We start from the raw sequence: 19,620 nt of genomic DNA on the forward strand, positions 1-19,620 counted from the left end.
AGTTTCACCTTCTGAACCCGGAATCTCTGCACAAGTCCCAGGAGAACCCATGCCAATAGTAGAAGTTCTGGCCACTGCCTGAGCAATGGATGTGGGTGTGCTGCAACTGCTTGGCCTTGCTGCCCCTGCTGGTTCAGTCAGTGACACACCCAGCTGCTCTTCTGGTCGGGATCCAGGCAGGTCTGTCTCCCCAGAGATGCCTCTTCCTGCAAAAGGCGCCTCTGGGCATGCCAGGCATGCAAGCTCAGGCTGGCACACGCTTGCAGGTAATCCAGATAGAGGCTCAAAGACGAGTGGGGATGAGCAACACCAGCTCACTTCCAGGCTCTCTTGCTTGCAAGCCTCCTCACACCGCCCAAAGCATTGTAGGAAAACCCTTTTGAGGTCATTTTAACAGCTATTCTAGGGTGGGAGCGTGGGTACACACAGAAGGCTGCACCCCTGCTTGTTCTACTTGCCAACCCCACCCCTAAATATCCCACGGTATGAAGATACTTTACTCAAACCTCTGCCATTGTTTAAAACCACAATTTTCTTCTCCCCAGCCAAGCTTTACTCTAACTTCTACTGTTGTTTTTCCCATCAGTGTTCCTCCCTTTTCATTCCCATGCCATGCCCACTAGTGTTGTGCAGCTGCCGGCCTTCTCTATTGCTCCCCTACCAAACCCTGATTTCATGAAAATGCAGTATTGTGATGTGGCGAGGCGCTACATATCCTCCAACGAGGACTGCATGACGACAACCTTATATTTTTATGTATACAAAAAGATATAGGCAGTTTTGGGTGAGATGTTAACCGAGGCTAGGATGTTCTTCTGTAAAAAGGTGCAAGGTGGAAAGGACAACTATTGCCAGCCAAACTAAAACGCTGGAAGGGGACTCAATAGAAAGCTTCCACAAGTCAGCAAAACCCTGATGGCGAAAATGATGCAAACTATAAGGACCGACTTCCCCAGCCTGCTGCCCTTAAGATGTTTCGGACCACAACTCCCATCAGCCCAGCCAGCGTGGTCGGTGGTCAGGGAAGGTGGGAGCCGGAGTCCAACAACATTTGGAGGGCACCAAGTTGAGGAAGGCTGCTATGAAGTTTATTTTTAGGAGCTGGAGAAACCAGGTGAGTCCGCTGCATGAAGCCAAGCGCACTGGTCTGTCTTTGTTTCCCAGTGTGGATGCTTCAGGCTCTGCTTGCCCTGAACAATGCTGACGTGGGCAATCTTTTCTCGCTACCTGAGTCCTCACACTTCCCTGCCCACAGAGCTCAGCTTCTCCCCCACTCCCATGAAAGCGGACAATCCATCCATCTCCCACAATCTCAGCCTTTTGCCCACCTTGATGACCCGGAATCCGAGGTAGCGCTTGTTGAGCATGATAATCTTGTACTCGTCGCTGGCGTCGTCCATCACGTGGCGCAGGGCCAGCAGGGCGGGTGTGTTGGTGAGGATGGCACTGCGCCAAGCGGGGTCGCCCTCGTGCGAGATCACCATCTTCTCCTCGTTCGACCGTATGGCGTCGTACAACACGGCTGGGTCGTCGTACTCATCCGGGGAGGTGAAATGGTCCTTGAAGAGGAGGAGAGGCAATGCTGTATTGCAAGGGGCGAGACAGGGAAGGAGCACCCCTGGCTCTGAGCCTTCTTCCCCTGGGGGTTCCCTAGCTGGTTTCTCCCACCACTCCCCTGCCTCCAGCCAGTCCACGACACAGTCTGGCTCTGTATGGCAGCTTCCAATGCTCCTACTTAATTATGTGGTTGGGGCAAAGGCACACCTGGTGTAGCTTGAGTGACATGCGCACTCCGGGTGCCACCACGTGATGCAGCAGGTCCATGTCAGCAAAGACCCACTCATCGCGGGGTGATGTGATTCGGAAGTCCCCCTTGAACAGTGCATGCAGGCCATACAGGAAGGGCTCCAGGCTGCAGAGAAAGAAGGAGGGAGGGAGGAAGGGAGGAATCACGGAATTGCAGAGTTGGAAGGGAAACCCAGTCAGATGGGTGGGGTACAAATAACAAAAATTATTATTATCCAGTCCAACCCCCTGCAATGTAGGAATTGTTTTGCCCAATGTGGGGCTCAAACCTACGATCCCAAAATTAAGAGGCTCATGCCATGATTAAGATTAAAAGCTTTAGATTAAGAGACTGAGCTATGTTGTTCAGGCAGGCCACACAGGCAGGAGTCTTTAGCAGTTGTTCCCTATACAGTCGCACCTTAGAAGTCGAACAGAATCCGTTCCGGAAGTCCGTTTGACTTCCAAAACGTTTGGAGACCAAAGTGTGGGTTCTGATTGGCTGCAGGAAGCTCCTGCAGCCAATCGGAAGCTGCGGAACCCCCGTCGGACGTTCAGGTTCCAAAGAACGTTCACAAACTGAAACAAGTCACTTCCGGGTTTGTGGCGTTCGGGAGCCAAAACGTTTGAGTACCAAGGTGTCTGGGATCCGAGGTACCACTGTATCCTCATCACCATCATCATTATACAAACTGATATGCTGCCTCGCTAGGCAAACAATAATATAAACCCATGTGGCAAAGCATTCCAATCAAACCTACTCTGGGGTTCTCAGCACAGAGGGTGGGGAGGAGGCATGTCTGGGGCTGGTCTCACCTGGCTGACATGCTGTGGGAGGCAGTGCCCAAGGCCCGGCGCCCCAGGATGCAGAGCCCAAAGCACAGGGTGACCAGAGGGGAGTTCCACTCCCGGTCCACCGGCTGCAAAGAAAGAAAGAAAGAAAGACACACAGAGGCATGGGAGGCAGAACGGGGCCCAAGCACAGAATCTGCATTTGTCAGGGCTGGAGTCAGATGCAAGTCAGCACGAAGAAGCAGAGTCGGGGTTGTCAGTGAAGTTAACTCTTTATTCAAGGAAATGGCATGCAGCTCAGAAACACTTCTTGCCCTTATAGAGCAGCTGCCAAAACTGAAGGTCCCAACCTTCCACCCCTTCGAAGGCTCCTCCTCTCCCAGATGTTTCCCAAGCACACATCTGGTCTCTGTTCTGACCTCCTCATTATGCTGCTCGTTCTTGGAGACCAGGGTGGAGGACAGCTTGTTGCAGCAGGAGAGGGAGACTCAGATGGGTGGCATTTAAATAATAAAGTTATTGCTACTAATTATTCTATCTCTGGAAGACTCTGAGTAGCCCACATATATTGGGGGTTTGGGAAGACTTCCAGGAGCAACCATTTCTCTCCTACAACAGCCCATGACTCACCTTCTCCCTGCGGCTAGCACAGTACTGGATCCAGTCGAGGTAGATGTTGCAGAAGGAAGCCAGGGTGATGCCTGCCATGCGGTGATCGTAATCCTCGTCTATGTTGAGGTTGAAGGTGGGGTCGCTGTCTGCGTAGTTCAGAGAGGTGCAGGGGCGGAGGGCCTCCTGGATCCCCTCGTTGCCCAGCCACTCCTCGAGCTTTGGAGAGCCAGTCACATAGTAGATGATGCTCTGCCAAAGGGAAGGTGGAGGTGATCACAAAGGATGGAAGGGGAGGGATCTCAGCATGCCGCAAGACTTCCTGTGACTGTTTCTCTAAACCAGGGTTTTCCAGTTGTTTTGGGACTACAACTCCCATCATCCCTAGCTAGCAGGACCAGTGGTCAAGGATGATGGGAACTGTAGTCCCAAAACAGATGGAGACCCAAGTTTGGGAAACCCTGCTCCAAACTTCCGGTTTATTTATGAATCACTTCCAATGAAACATCCCAAAATGGCCAACAATAAAAACATCAACAAAAAACAAGTCCAATATTAGACTGGGAGAAAAACCTCAATTTAAAAGGCTTGTTGGAAAAGGAAGGTCTTCAAGAGGCACCAGAAAGTTAACACAGGCGGCATCTGTCTGATACAGGGATGGGGGGAAAGTTCCGCATTAAAGGCCCCATTCCTAAGACCAAAGTGACTGTATGAAACTCATGCCTGTTGGCTTGTTAGGCAGAGATTTCACTGTTCAAATGCAACTGGAAAAGGGGACCCCCTAATACCAACCAATTCCTTTGGGAATTCTGTCTGGTAAATATTAGATACGCACTGTTTCCAGGGCTCCCCCCTCCCCCTGGAACTCAGTTCCAGCACTTCTCAGGTGGGCGCCATTGCCATTTTAAAAGAATGAGGGAGATGTTCCTAGTGAGTATCGGCACCTCTTTTTCTAGAAAAACAGCACCGACCATCTCTCTTGCTTTTCCGGTGCCTGCTGAAGGCACCAACCTCTTTCAACCAACCTTTTCATTTTTAGAAAAAGAAAACTATTGTGACATAACAACCATTACTAACAACCCAGAAGTGCAGTAGTACAGATCTCCCCTCCCAGGCAACGAGGTTCACCTTGACGTAATAAGTGATGAGGATCTTCCGAAGATCGAAGACCTGGAGCATGGAGGCGGCGTTGTTGTCGCTGATGCTGTAGCCCTCCAGGACGTACTTGGTGGCAGCCACCTCCCAGGCCAGCCAGCGCTGCCCAAAGGCTGCGTTGAAGCTCAGCATGCGTGGCAGGTGGCCCGGCTCGCAGCAGCAGCAGCCCTCGTCCTCCTCCACCCCCTCCGTGATGGCTTCCACCTCTCGCTGCTGGCAGTAGGTACCTGGAGAAGAAAGGGCAGATCGCACTGACCTCTCTGTGCCCCACGGGCCATAGCCACCCGTGGCCTGTCTTGACAGTAGGGGATCTGACCCCACACTTAAACAAGAACACAGCTTGCAAACGAAGCTGAGGAGAAGGGCTATTGCCCCCTCCTTGCTTATGAAATAGCCAATCTAATGACTAGGAGGGGGGGGTCACTGGCGACTTGCATCACAGCACAGAGGGTTCTAAACCTCTCAACAACAGTCTCTTAATTTTGTTTGCCTGCGCCGCTGCCATCAAAATTGACGGGGTTTTGTGCAGGGAGGGCAGATTCTACCTCTGGGCTGGTGTGTTACCTACCTCTAGCCTGCAGGCTAGATGCAGTGATGGAGCTCAGTGGCAACTCTGGTATCTCCACTTAAAAAAGAACCAGGAGGCAGGGGATGGGAAAAAGCCCTTTCTCTGCTGCAGACCCGCTGCTAGTTAGTGACAGTATTTTAACTGTTCTTAATTCTGAATCTTAGGATTGTTGTAACCCACCCTGGGACCTGCTGGCAGAAGGTGGGTAATAAATTTTAATAATAATAATAGAATCATAGAAATCCAGAGTTGGAAGGAACACCAAGGGTCATCTAGTCCAACCCCCTGCAATGCAGGAATCTCAGCTAAAGCATCTATGACAGGTGGCCATCCAACCTCTGCATAAAAACCTCCAAAGAAGGAGAGTCCATAATCTCCTGAGGGTGACTGTTCCACTGTCGAACCACCACCATAGCAACAACAACAATGGCCAGCCTTCCACACCCTAGTTACCTACAGGTGTTTTGGACCTCAACTCCCATTAACCTTGACCACTGGCCAAGCTGGCTGGGGCTGATGGGAGTTGTAGTCCAAAATATCTGGATGGCACCAGGTTGCAGAAGGCTGAAGTAGGCAGTACTGGAAGGCTGAATGGGCAAATCAAGTCTGACTTGATATAAAGAAGCTTCCTATGCCCAGATGTCAAAGGCCAAGGGCCAAAATGTCCCAGGTTCAGTCCCCAGCATCTCCTGGCAAGGCTGGGAAAGACCATTACTGAAACCCTCTCTCTCTCTCTCTCTCTCTCTCTCTCTCTCTCTCTGTGTGTGTGTGTGTGTGTGTGTGACAATATGGACCAGGGACAGCCCATGTGTCTCCACCCAGATGTTGGGCGGCCATCTCCCATCAGCTCCAGCCAGTGTAGCCAACCGTCAGGGAAGGTGGAAGCTGTAATCCAGTCTTCTGGGGCCCTCCAAATGTTCTGGATTACATTTCCCATCAGTTCCCACAAACAGCCCCAGGAGCAGTCTTCTGCCCAGGAAGATTCAGCAGGAAGATCATGGGCCTCCCCATCGCTTTGACCTCCCTGCCGACTTACCGCGGAACTCGAGGCCCCGCAGCTGGAAGGTCACCAAGCCGTTGCCAATCTCGATGAGGTGCACGAGGGCGTTCAGGTAGTCCGAGGCCAGGATGAAACAGTCCCCTGTGGTGTAGTTGCCCCAGCGCCCCAGGATCAGGTCCCCGCAGAGCGTGTGCTGCAAGGAGCGTGTCAGGTGCTCGTAGAAGATGGAGTTCAGGTTGTTGTCATCAGCGCCTGCGAATTGGGGCAAACCACATGAGCACAAATATGTAGAAATAGCACAGGGGAGGCAGAGAAGAGCAGCCTTCCAGATAATCTTGGATTCCCAACTCTGCCCTCATCGTTCGGGACCCAGAAGGGCTCCCTCCACAACAGGCAGGCTAGTGATTTGGGCAAAGGAGGGGAGGGGGTTTTCTTTGCCCGCGGTGCATGACTGCTGCTGGCTTCCATGGCAGCTCAAGTGTTGCAGTGCCTGCTTTGCACCCAAGAAACTCCCAGAAAGCTTCTCCATTTAAATGAAACAGCTGATGAGAACTTATCTCTGCCCAAGACCACAAGGAGCCACTGCCAGCCAGTGTCACTGGGCTGACGGTCAAAGACCCTGACTCAGTGTAAGGCAGTCTCCTGCCTTCAGGGATAGGGACTGCAGCTCAGAGATAGAGCCCCTGCTTTGTGGGCAAAGGGCTGCAGGATCAGCCCCTGCCATCTGACGCAGCAGGACTAGGGAAGGTTCCCTCTCACACCCTGGAGAGCTGCTGCCAGCCAGAACCAGCAATACTGGGCTAGATGGACAATTAGTCTGACAGGATGTAAGTCAGCTTCCTATGTGCCCTAATGACTACCTTGTGGCATTCACACTCCAAGACCATTTAAGCAGCGCACTGGCTCTTTTATCGACTGTACTGTGCTTTAGCCTGGGAAGTGCCTATGTTTATAAGCAGAGACAACAGGCATGGCGGATGGGTCCTGCTCTTGCAGCAAGGAACTGTAGCCCAGGGACAGGTGACTTGTGGAAAAAGCATTAATCACCTCCCATCATTGTGCCTATCAAATTCAAACTCCCTCTGTGGCTGCACTAAAGTTACATCTAATATGGCCTTTAGTCTTTCGAGCCGGCAATGTCTGGATACGAAACAGCACTTATTAGTCAGACCCACAGAAGGCTGTGGGATTTCCTTTACATGAAAACACGCTTAAGATTGCACGGCAAAATTATCTTAAATGTGCGGAATTACACAGAAAGGTGGACAGAGAGCTGGAAAACAGCCACAGAACTAAAGCACAAGATTTACTCTTATGGAACAGTGACTTTTTTCAGACCAGGTTGACATAAGAAGTGCACTAGGAGCCGGAGAAAACAGTTTTGTGCCTCCACTCGCCCTGCTGCCAGCCTCAAGCTCTCCAGTAGGGGGCCACCCCTGGAAACACACCTGGGTTGCGGTCAAGCTGCGTGGCCAGTCGGGTGTTGGAATGGTCAACTCTCTTGGTGCTGAGAAGGAGAGAGAGAGATTAGAGAAGGGGGGAGCAACCTGTGGTCCTCAGCCTGACTTAGAAATGTCTTTGCAAGTAATCAGTTCGGACCTCCTGAGTTTTCCCACAGCAGCCCCCAGGGCAGGGAGGGAGACAAACTTCTGGCTCTGGCCTGCCCACCCCTGGATCCAGTCCCACCCACAACCAGCAGGAATGTGGTCCTTGGCAAAAAAAGGAAAGAGTAGCATTGCCCACCCCTAGATGAGACCTTTCTCCAGAAGAAGGGAGGCCAAGAGCACGGACCCTGTGATCCAGTGAGGAAGGGCTGTAGCTCAGTGGCAGAGGAGTCCCTTTGCAAGCAGGAGGTTCTGGGTTCCATCCCTGGCATCTCCAGGTAGGGCTGGGAATTGTCTCCCACTTGAAACTCTAAACAGACAGATCCACTGCCAGTTTCCCAAACTTGGGTCCCCAGTGGTTGTTGGGACTACAACTCCCATCATCCCTAGCTAGCAGGACCAGCGGTCAGGGATGATGGGAATTGCAGTCCCCAAACAGCTGGAGACCCAAGTTTGGGAAACCCTGGTGTAGACCAAGAGTGGGGAACCTGTGGCTTTCCAGACGTCGCTGGACTACAACTCCCATGGGCTCCGGCCAGCACGGCCAGTGATGAGGGATGATGGGAGTTCCCCACCCCTGGGGTAGACAATGCTGGGCTAGATGGACCAAAGAGCTGTCTCCATACAAGACAACATTTATGTCCCTATTGTAGAAAGCTCACTCCGGAGTCATTTTGGACTCACAGCTGTCCATGGAGGCGCAGGTCAATTCTGTGTCCAGGGCAGTTGTCTACCAGCTCCATCTGGTACGCAGACTGAGACTCTACCTGCCCATGGATTGTCTCGCCAGAGTGGTAGATGCTCTGGTTATCTCCTGCTTGGACTACTGAAATGCGCTCTACGTGAGGCTACCTTTGAAGGTGAACCAGAAAACTACAACTAATCCAGAATGCAGCAGCTAGACTGGTGACTGAGAGCGGCTGCCGAGACCACATAACACCAGTCCTGAAAGACCTACACTGGCTCCCAGTATGTTTCCGAGCAGAATTCAAAGTGTTGGTGCTGACCTTTAAAGCCCTAAACAGCCTTGGCCCAGTATACCTGAAGAAGCGTCTCCACCCCCATCATTCTGCCCGGACACTGAGGTCCAGCGCCGAGGGCCTTCTGGCAGTTCCCTCACTGCGAGAAGCGAAGTTACAAGGAACCAGGCAGAGGGCCTTCTTGGTAGTGGCGCCCACCCTATGGAACGCCCTCCCATCAGATGTCAAAGAATTAAACATCTATCTGACTTTTAGAAGACATGTGAAGGCGGCTCTGTTTAGGGAAGCTTTCAATATTTGATGAATTATTGTATTTTAATATTTTGCTGGAAGCTGCCCAGTGGCTGGGGAAACCCAGTCAGATGGGTGGGGTATAATTATAATTATTATTATTATTATTACTACTACTACTACTACTACTACTACTACTACTACTACTACTACTACTATTAGCGGCTGAGTGGCAAGGGAGATTGGCTCCAGGGTCTCCCTGCAACATGCTCGGCACTTACTTGTAGTCGCGCTCCCAAAACTTGACGGGGCGAGCGTATGACATGATGAAGACGGCGCTGCCCAGCAGCGGGTTGAGAGGGGTGGAGAACAGAGCAGATAGGACAGCCTGGACAAACAGCATTGCAGAGTCTGGACAGGCAGGCAGCAGTCAAGGAAACGTCAGCGTCAAGTTCAAAAAGGACAAAGTCAAATACCTGGCTACTCTTGCTGCTGGTTCAATGTCCAATGTCAGCACACCCCAGGTGCTGAAAGTTACAGCCAGCCACCTGCTCTCTGTCTGCAGCATTCACCAAAACAGGGTGCTGTAGGAGTGAGAGTGATGCACTGGGATCTGGGAGACCAGGGTTCACACCCACACTCAGCCAGGAAGCTCAATGGGCGACCTTGGGCCAGTCACTGCCTCTCTCGGCCTAACCTACGTCACAGAGCTGCTTTGGGGATCAGAGAGGCAGAGAACCATGCTGAGCTCCTTGAAGGAAAGTTGGGGGTATAGATAACAGGAAACAAGTAAAAATGTTGACCGTGGCTGCTCCAATTCAAGCTACAGAGTCACTGACGAACTGAATCTTCCTAGAAGCAGCTTATGCTGCCCACCAGAACATCATGTGGCAGTGAATCCCACTGGTTAAATATGCTGTCCTGAGTCTGCTGCCACTCCTGTTTGATGACAGGGGTTGCGTTGAGAGCGAAGGACAGAAACGGAGTAGGGGGAATTATTTCCGTTTGCATCACTCATCATTTGTAAAACACTCAAGTGTTTCATGAAATGAATTTCATGAAATGAACTGAATATTACTGAGGAAAACTCTGAACACGCTGCCCTCCACCCCCTTGGCTGCCGCAATAGGAAAAGGATACGAGGTACGGCGAACGGCTGAGCGAAGGCGTGGAAAGCAGAGCCCCACGTGATCTGCCAGGGGGCGATGTAGGTGAGCACAAACCGGAGCTTGTATAAGAGGTCCCACAGCTGGAGAGGGGATGGGGTGCGGGAAAAGAAGAACAGAGAAGTTTATCCACATGGAGCTCAGTCCAACAGTAGAGACTAGCGGATCGGAGCAGAGAGGGAGCAGATTTGCCCCACTCCAGAGACCGGGATGGTTAAGGGACAGGCCCCACTTGAATTTGATAAAGGAAAAATTGCCCGTTAGAAGTCCTGGGTCACCTTCCCTATTCCCAATGGGTTGGTCCACAATCTGGGGAGTCCCTGCCTGTCCTGCTCCTCCTCTTTGACCTGCACCAGACACTCCTTGTCAAAGACTGCACAGCATGCCACTTCCAAAACTCCTTCCTTCCTTTTTGATTTTCTATGCTGCCAGGGAATGACTCTTTATCGGGTAAAGAAGACAAAAAGCCCTTCCAGATAGCGTAGCGGGTGACAATGATTATGTAGTCCTCTGGACAGGGTAACCCAAAACTATTGGGTTCCCTCAATACACTGAGAAGGAATGAGAGGTACAAATGGTTAAAAACAGAAGCAGAAACCTTTGGTTTCCCTTTGTTTAAACTGTAAGGCGGCTAATGGGTTTACTGCATTTTTGTATGTTGCGAACTGCCTTGGGAATGCCAGTTGAAAAGCAGGCCAGAAATCTACAGAAAAATAAAACCAACCAATCAGTAAATAAACAGAAGGCAATCTAAACTCAAGAGCGCAGGACGCAAATAGGGACTGCCGTGTTAGAACAAGCCAGTTCCTCAATTGCAAGTATGGAGCCAACCACTGGATACCAGTGATATCTGCAACAGAAGGTTGCAGTGCAAAGTGCTCCAGTTCATAGCTCCAGCCAACCAGCTAGCCATGCCACCTTGCAGGACACTCCATTCCATTCACCTTTCCCACACCATCCATTTCCCCTCCCCTAACAGTCAGCTAGCATTCCACTGAGCCACACTCAATTCTACTTTGGGCTGTTTGAGGGACCCCTCCTTCCATTTCTTATGCTTCTGCAAACTTTTGAGTTCTCCTGAGCCTGGTGATACTTCCTTGCTGTGAATGGACAATGGAATTTCTTTTGGCTATGTAAAAGCCAGTGTCGTGCAATGGTTAGAGTGCTGGACTAAGGACCTGGGAGACCAGGGTTCAAATTTGCTCTTTTTGTAAGGGAAGGAGCTTACTGGGTGGTGACCTTGGGCCATTGGCTGTCTCTTAGCCTAGCCTACCTGACAGAGTTGTTGGGAGGAAAAAATGGGAAGGAGGGGAAACCACATATGCCACCACCTTGAGCTCCAAGGAGAAACAGAAATCAAATGAATGAATGAATGAATGAATGAATAAAATAAAGAATTCACACTCAGAGAAGGAGTTTGATATTAGTTCATAGAAGATCTGCTATCACTTCCCAAATGAATGGCACCAAGTCAGAGGAAGGCACTGCAATGCATTATCCTAGCCCCTTGGACACCAAACAAAGCTGCCTATTCTGCCACAGTCTAAGGACTGGTTAGAGCGCGTTGCTGATAATGCCTAGGTTGCAGGTTCGATCGCCGTATGGGAGAGCTACATATTCCTACATTGCAGGAATGATTCTCAGGGTTCCTTCCAACTCTATGATTCCAGGACTCTCTTCCTGACAGGAGAGGGGGGTTCAGGTCAGCACCCACCTTGCTAAAGAGGATGGACATGACAAAGTAGTCGGTGAGGAAGCCCTCGGAGTACTGCTTGTAGTCAAACTGGAAGAAGAGGACAGTGAAGCCCAGGGCGACGTACTGCTGAGGGGGGCAGCAGAAGGAGCAGCGCAGAAGTTTCATGCCTGCAATGGTGATGAGGAGGGCTCGGCAACTGGGATTAGAGGGGAGGGAGGCAGGGAAAGGGAAAAGAAGAGAGAATATGTTACTCGTGCATCTGTCCTCTACAGCCAGCAAAAATAAAAATAAAAAGGGAAACCCAAGGTTCTTAAAAGTTTATTGCTAGCCAAAGGCATTTGGAGGCCAGTGTTCATGATTTCTGATCACAAATGGATCGTGCAATGCTTCTGCGAAATGTTTTTCTGCAGACTATGAACACCGCTCCTGCTATTCATGGGGAGAACCAAAGAGCCAAATGCAGACACAAAAGTTCCCCTCAGTCCCCCACCCTCCCGGTACGCTCTGGCTTCTGAGATTCTGCCAGGCACCGCCCACTGACGTTCGAAGCACAGCTTCATAAACGCAACAGCTAGAAACTCACGTAAACACACACATAAGCACACGCTTTCAGTTCAGCGCCAACGCCTCAGCCTGGGCAGTAACAGAAGTACACACACAAAAATCCAGTCTTGGCGGCCAATGCTATTAGATCATTCTGCGCAAATGGTGAGCAAGCACAGGATTTCATATTGCAAATTCAGTATGCTTAAGGATATTGGCTTATTAGGCTGATCATTTGCTACCCTTTGCTTGGAAGTTATATGGACATCTCAGAAGTCAAAAAATGATTGGAAGAGGCACGAGTGGAGTTTCTCAGTACTCATGGCCCAAGTACACACCCACACCCAATCCCTGTGATCAGCAAGCACACAACATATTCTGAAAATGATGCAGCTACACAAGGGTTTTCTGACAGCCATAATTTAGAGCAGCTTTCCCCAACCTGGTGCCCCCCAGATACGTTAGGCTACAGCTGCCATCAGCCCCAGCTAGCATGCTGATCAGAATTGTGGTTCAAAACCTCTGAAAGACACCAGGTGGGAAAAGACCATATTCACAACATAATTTTAAACACTATGATACCGCTTTAAGCGGTCATGGTTCCCCCTCATCCAAAATCCCGGGAGCTGTGGCTTGTTAAGGGTGCCGAAGGTTGTTAAGAGACCACTATATTCCCCGCACAGAAAAATACAATTCTCAAGAGTGCTTAAACAATTTATCTCTCTTCACGAGGAAGTCTGGGAATTGCAGCTCCACAAGGAGAATAAGGAGTCTCCTAACAGCTCTCTGCACCTGTAACAAACTGCAGCTTCCAGAATTCTTTGGGGAAAGCCATGACTGTTGAAGCTGGTATCATACAGTTTCAAATATATATGGTGCAAATGTAGTCTTAGGGAGTCATGTTTTCCTGGTGCAAACATTTTTGGCACTAGAGAACCCTTAAGACAGCTTTCTACCCAGAAGTGCAGAAGGTGACAGAGAGAAGGAGCGGAGGGAGGGAGGGAGGGAGAGAAAGTCCACCACAGCAGCCCCTGCCACCATACAATGAAGTTGCAGCCCAGCGTGGGAGTGGGACTTACTAGATGCAGAACTTGTCCTGCCGTGGAGTGCTGACCAAGTGGGCATCAATGGTGAGAGCGTTGAGCACCACAGCTGGGTAGATGAAGTATTTCTCCACACACTGTAGCCAGGCGTAGAGCTTCTCAAACCACATCAGCTGGGCAGCACCTGGAAGACGTTGAGTGGAGGAAGGCACACAGGAACATAAGATGATGCTCAATCACCTGCTTGGCTCATCTAGCTGAGGACTGTCTTCACTGACCGGCAGCAGCTCTCCAGGGTTAGAGGCAGGGCTGTCTCTCCCAGCCTTACCAAGACATGGCAGGGATTGAACCTGCTTCGCATGCAGCACCACTGAGCCACAGTGCTTCCCTGGGGGCTTAAGCCTTGCTGCACTGCGTCTCAAACCTACCTAGAAGCTCTGCTTTGTGTCTTAAGAAGTCCAGGTGCACAAAGGCATCACCCCATGTCTGCACCATCCCAGGGCTGAGCTGAGAGCAATGAACCCTCCAAAGGCAGCCTCTCCCTGCTCAAGAGCTCAGGGGAACATCATGTTTAGGGACGCCTGCCCGCGTACGTGTACCCGGGGTACTTACTGCGCACTTCAAACTGGCTGTACTCGCGTGGCTTCAGCACCGGCTGCGAGAGGCAGAACCAGGGCAGCTGCTTCCGCAGCTGGGGCAGCAGGTAGTGAGTGACGAAGCCCACCAGGCCGGCCAAAGCGTAGAGCACATAACCTAGAACAGACTGGGAAGGGCAGAACAAGAGGCGGGCGATGCAATAAAGTACACTGCAGGCACATAAAGCGTTGCTGTTAAACTTGTTAGCCTAAAGCACCTGCTCACTCACTGTTTTTCTTCTGTGTGTGCAAGCTTACTAGACTAAGTAATGCCTACCTGCCAGGGGTTATCTAAGTGAGCAGCTCAAAGAACTGCTGGACTGCCGGGGGGGGGGGGGCGGCGGTGGCAGGGGGACGCTGGTGCCAACAAGCTGGGCAGAAAACAGCTTAGTCAATATAGCATGAGACTCTTAAATCTAGATGACCCTGATGGTCCCTTCACACATGGTTCACATGAGGTTTTCAATTTTCTCTTTAAAATTCTGTGGGGAGGGGTGTTGTCATGCGATCCCCTAACCCAATTCTTTTTCCAGGCCTTCACAGCTACTCCCTGGATAGCTCTGTCGGTTAGAGTGCTGTGCTTATAGCGCCCAGGTTGCAGGTTCAATCCCAGTACGGGACAGCTGAATATTCCTGCATCACAGGCGGTTGGGCTAGATTATTGCCAGGGTCCCTTCCAATTCTATGAATCTATGATTGCCTTCCTTCCTTCTACCTCTAGTACCACCCCCATTACTGCCGCTGGGTCCACAGACACTGGCAAATCTGTGACATCACCGGACCCCACAGATCTCAAGTTTTTGGCTCTGGAGCGCTGGGCACCTCCTCGGCAACCGCTGACACTCCCTGCGCAAAGCAGCACCCAAGCTCCTTTGGAGTCTCTGTCTCCCACACCCACCAACGCCACGCCTTTCTTCCCACGGGTACCTCAAGAGCGATGAAGACGGTGCTGGCGCTGATGGCAAATGTCAGGACAGCGATGACGAGGCACATGACCAGGTCTGAGTGAAGGATCTCCCGCTGCGTTGGGGCGAGGAGGAAGGGGAAGTGAGAAGCTGGGACTTTCTCTGTGCACATCACCCTTTGCTTTAGAGGTGACACAGACACCTGAGCCCCACACCCTCCTTCTTCAAAAAGCCCATCACAACTTTCTCTTATGGATGATCGCTACTATGTCGATATTTTAAGCCAGGCATGTCCAACTTTTAAAAGACTGAGATTTACTTCCACTATAAAATAAATGGCAGTGCTGCTGAGCTTTTTTTTTGGGGGGGGGGGGGAAGGATCCCACGACCTACCATGGACACCGGTCGATCTAACAGTAGATAGCAGTCAACCTGTTGGACAGCCCTGTTTTAAGCTCTGGGATGGCCCGTTGCTAGGACACCATTTATCAGTGAAGAAGTAAAACTGCATAGGGCAGACCCCCTTCTTTTTCCTTTTCCAGGCTGCCCCACCCACCTCACCAGCAGGGATGGACAGAGCAGACTGAACTCAAACCATATCAATTTTGCACGTGACCAACAGATAGCCCCTTTGCAAGCGCGGTTCTTTTTTATTTAATCCACATGAAAGGCGGTTTACGGGCTGTATTTCAACTTCCCCACTCCCCCTACTTTTTAAATTTTACAGCTCACAGCCTGTTGGAGAAGCGAAGAAGCACCATCGCTTTAAAATGTGGATGGAAATGCTCCTTGGGGTGATGGCGTGCTACCCTTCCCTGGGATGTTGCAAGGAAAATTAAAATGAAAAAGGCAGCTCTCCTCCCGCCGCCTGGCTCAGCGCAGACTACGCCCAATTTGCAAATGAATTCGGGGGCTGTGCCTCAGGTGAGTGAGCTTTTCAACACCCACCCACCCACCCAAATTCCTCAAGCCTCCTTACTCACCAGGGAGCTGCGTAGTTTCTCAGGCAGCGGATCCTTAATTCCAAGTGGGGGGCTCTCCACATTGCGGTTTTCAAATTCAGGGAAAAGCTTGCTTCGTATCAAAGACCTGTCCCGTCCGGGGGAGACAAACAGGGAAGAGAAGAAGTAGGGTTAGGAAATCCCCAGCAGGCTTATGCCTCTCCCCATGTCAAGCCAACTTGGGGAGTCATAGAATCACAGAACTGTAGAGTCGGCAGGGGACCCTGAGGGTCATCTAGTCCAACCCCTGCAAACGCAGGAATCTCAACTAGATCGCACATAACAGATGGCCATCCAACCTCTGCTTCGAAACCTTCAAGAAAGGAGAGTCCACCGCCTCCCATAGGAATCTGCTCCACTGTCCCCAGCAATCCTCCCCTCTCTCATCCTTCTACCTCCCAGCAGCTATTGATTGCAAACCCTGCTCTCTCCCCTCCCCCCCGAATTGTATCCCTGCCACTCAGGAGCCCCAACTCCCTCCTTGCTCTCTGCTGCTGCAGGCTGCACTCCCCATCCATCCCGGGTGGGATACAGACCAGAGCACAGTCGGGTCACTGCTCTGGCGGCTCAGGTGATACGAGAGTGCCATGAGGAGGCCACAGAAGACGGAGAAGAGGACGGGCACGTGCTGGTCACCCCACGGAGTCTGGGAGAGAGAGCAAAGAGGAGAGAAACTAAACCAATCAGGCTCAGAGAAACCGCAACACCTCAAAGCCCCCGCTTGAAACCCAAAGCCAGCAATACACAGCCCTAGCAGGCAGCCAAAAGAGGACACACCCCCCCCAACCTAGACCTGATCGGATGGCACCGTTGCTTCAGACACACTTTGTGCAGTGTGACCACAAAGCAAACCACCTGAACCTGCCCTGGAGCTCAATGCCAACACCCAGCCCCGGCCCATTCCCCAAAGGCAAGTCTGGCCCGTTCGCTCCCCACAAAGGTCAGGTACCTTGATGGCCCCGAGGCAGAAACCGTACAGAAGGGCAGCCACGAGGAGGCTGCGCAGAAGAGCAACAAGGGCGGTGAGGGGACTGGTGGCAGCTGTGGGTGGGGAGAGAAAGAGAAGTTAGCACCATAAATTATCATCATTACAGTCGTACCTTGGATCCCAAACGCCCTGGAACTCGGACATTTTGGCTCCTGAATGCCACAGACCCGGAAGTGACTGTTCTGGTTTGCGAACGTTCTTTTGGAACCGGAATTTTCGATGTGGCTTTCACAGCTTCTGATTGGCTGCAGGAGCTTCCTGCAGCCAATCAGAAGCCACAATTTGGTTTTTGAACGTTTTGGGAGTCCAACGGATTCCGGTACGACTGTATTATTACAATTAATGTATCAAGTGCCTTCTAAACACTGTCTCAAAGCAATTTACACACAATAATTATAAACAGTTAAAAACACAAAAGCAACAGGTAGGCTTAAAACAAGACTGAAACCCTAACAAAGTAGAAACTCATAGGTAAGACACACTTATCTAGCAGGGACAGCTTGCCGGAACAAAAATGTCTTCAACCGTTTCTCAACAGTGCAGATGGTGGGTGCCTGGGTGTCATCTCTGGACAGGAACAGTCCACAGAACAGGGGCTACAAGCCCTGCTCCTCTGAGCTACTGCAGAGGCGGCTTCTGAGATCTTAGGAACTTGCAGGAGAAAATTTCCCACAGAACACAGCAATGCACTGGGTTGTATAAGGTGCTCTCTAAAGTGACCTGGGCCCTGAGCTGAATAGCAGGGAGTTCTACGCTGGCTCCCTCTCATCTGCCCCATACCGCTTCTGCAGCCACAACCCAAGCACAAGAGCACTCTCGCCTCCTGTGGCTTCCAGCAACCGGTACCCCACCATGGTGATCCCTGCACAGTCATGATTAGGCGTGATTCCTGAGTTGCAGGGGGTTGGACTACATGACCCTGGGGGGTCCCTTCCAGGCCCTACAGTTCCAGGACACTAAGTCCTGTGGGCGGAGTGGGGGAGGAGGTGCAGCCCACTCCTCCGTGTACCTCTGACCCTGTTATTTCCACCTGCCTCTGCATCAACAGATCAGGACAGTGGAGGGAGACAAGGGAGAGCTTTTCAAACATTTCTGGGGCTGACAAATTGGCTTGGAGGCAGGGTGGAGTCGCAGCTATGAGTGGATGGACCTCCTGACCCAGTCCCTCAGTTCCAAGCCCCTCCACCTTCCATAATGCCTCTTGCAGCCTGCACTATGGGGGTCCCACCTTGGACCCACGGTTTGAAGTGCTGCAGTCCATACCCAGCTCCACTACGGATGCTCAGCTCAGCAATGCATTGCCCTTTTTTCACGCGAACCAGTGAGGACGAAGAGGAATGTGCTCTGTACCTCCAGCAGAACCCCGAGACCCCCTCAGCCCCAGCCCCTCCCCTTTCACCCTTCCCCTCTTCTCTCTGCACCTGTTCCACCAAAGATGTTCATGTCCACTTGCTCCAGAAGGTACATGAAGCAAGTGTTGACTTGGGGGAGGAGTCCGAAGAGGAAGATGGCTGGGAAGCAGAGGGTGAAAACTGGGTGAGAAAAGAAAAAAACGGAATCAAGCCACGGACATTCGAATGACCCCATGAGCCGCCCGCGGAGTCTCTTGCCAGCCATGGGCCACCCCACCAGCCACTCACCGATCGCCACGTCTCGGGCGCAGTAGAAGAAGCCGGCGGAGAAGAGGGTGAGGTCGTAGAAGGAGACGGGTGGGAGGGGCATGGCATGGGCGCAGAGGTCCAGAAACCAAATCAAGAGGCACGCCACGCAGAAGTAAACAGGGCGGCTGTAGGCGATGATCCAGTTGTGCCCCTGCCGGAGGAAGGGAAAGCAGAAAAGCCCCCTTGAGAAAAGGGGCGAGGGATGCTTCCTCTTAGGGACAGCAACTAGCACAAGGCTGCGAGGTCTCTGGGCAGGGACTGCTTCATGTCTGCCTTCCAAGGCCATCTTTCATGCATGCAGCGGAAGGCAGCGGTGAGCAGGGGGCTGGACCTACAGGCCAGATAATTATCAGGCCCCTCCCATTCTTCATTCACATGCCGGATGATTGCCAGGTCATATGTCTCCATCGGTGGCACCGGGAGGGGGGTAAGCTGGACTCCTCCAGTCAGTAAACATGCTGTCATTTTTCTTTCAGAGATCTTACAACTCATCCACCTAGAAACATACTTTGCCTCTTCTGTGTATTCCCCCCCGCCCCGAAGCCGCTACCTGGCTGTTAAAATCCATTGTGCAGTGGCTGGCATTGTGCCCGGAAATCACCTGGCTGTTGGGCCCTTGGGAACCTTCTGTGCCCAAACAAGGTAGGACTGACCTTCCTGCCCATCAGCTTCCTGCAGGGTTTGATCGTGTGAGAAATGGGGAGGTCTCTCATGCACCTGAGCCAGGTAGCACTGAACCCCTTTGCCCATCGGTCAATCCTCCTTCAGTAATAATAATAATAATAATAATAATAATAATAATAATAATAATAATAATAATAAATTTATATGCTGCCCATCTGACTGGGTTGCCCCAATCACTCTGGGTGGCTTCCAACAAATTAGAAAACCACAATAAAGCATCGAATACTTACATCTTCCCTATACAGGGCTGCCTTCAGATGTCTACTGAAAGTCATGTAATTGTTTCTCTCTTTGATATCTGACAGGAGGGCGTTCCACAGGCCCTTTGCCTGGTTCCCTGCAACCTCACTTCCCGCAGTGAGGGAACTGCCAGAAGGCCCTTGGAGCTGGACCTGTGTCCAGACTGAATAACTGGGATGGAGATGCTCCTTAGGGTATGCAGGGAAGAAGCCATTGAGGGCTTTAAAGGTCCATTCCAATGCCCAGCCTATCAGGTGGCATTAGCCACCCATTGAGGTGGCGTCAGCTGATTGACGGGTGGGCATGGTTTCAGGGAGTAAACTACCTTGCGGAT

At 51.5% G+C, this 19,620-nt stretch overlaps 1 protein-coding gene across 2 annotated transcripts in view; it reads right to left on the reverse strand.

Moving 5' to 3' along the window:
* Nucleotides 1–19,620, reverse strand: part of PCNX3 (pecanex 3) — a 47,980-nt gene that overhangs the window by 6,578 nt on the left and 21,782 nt on the right. For both annotated transcript variants that reach the window (XM_028709398.2, XM_077920728.1), the window contains exons 14-31: nt 18,342–18,513; nt 18,123–18,233; nt 16,663–16,754; nt 16,250–16,359; nt 15,696–15,801; nt 14,735–14,827; nt 13,785–13,935; nt 13,209–13,356; nt 11,605–11,782; nt 9,865–9,973; nt 9,006–9,135; nt 7,358–7,416; nt 5,946–6,161; nt 4,315–4,568; nt 3,208–3,438; nt 2,602–2,705; nt 1,765–1,912; nt 1,329–1,559 (exon numbers count right to left, since the gene is read on the reverse strand). In XM_028709398.2, the coding sequence (XP_028565231.2) occupies nt 1,329–1,559; nt 1,765–1,912; nt 2,602–2,705; nt 3,208–3,438; nt 4,315–4,568; nt 5,946–6,161; nt 7,358–7,416; nt 9,006–9,135; nt 9,865–9,973; nt 11,605–11,782; nt 13,209–13,356; nt 13,785–13,935; nt 14,735–14,827; nt 15,696–15,801; nt 16,250–16,359; nt 16,663–16,754; nt 18,123–18,233; nt 18,342–18,513 (2,643 nt within the window). The remainder of the gene's footprint in view (nt 1–1,328; nt 1,560–1,764; nt 1,913–2,601; nt 2,706–3,207; nt 3,439–4,314; nt 4,569–5,945; nt 6,162–7,357; nt 7,417–9,005; nt 9,136–9,864; nt 9,974–11,604; nt 11,783–13,208; nt 13,357–13,784; nt 13,936–14,734; nt 14,828–15,695; nt 15,802–16,249; nt 16,360–16,662; nt 16,755–18,122; nt 18,234–18,341; nt 18,514–19,620) is intronic.

Source organism: Podarcis muralis, chromosome 16, assembly GCF_964188315.1.
Source record: "Podarcis muralis chromosome 16, rPodMur119.hap1.1, whole genome shotgun sequence".
In the NCBI taxonomy this organism is placed as follows: Eukaryota; Metazoa; Chordata; class Lepidosauria; order Squamata; family Lacertidae; genus Podarcis; species Podarcis muralis.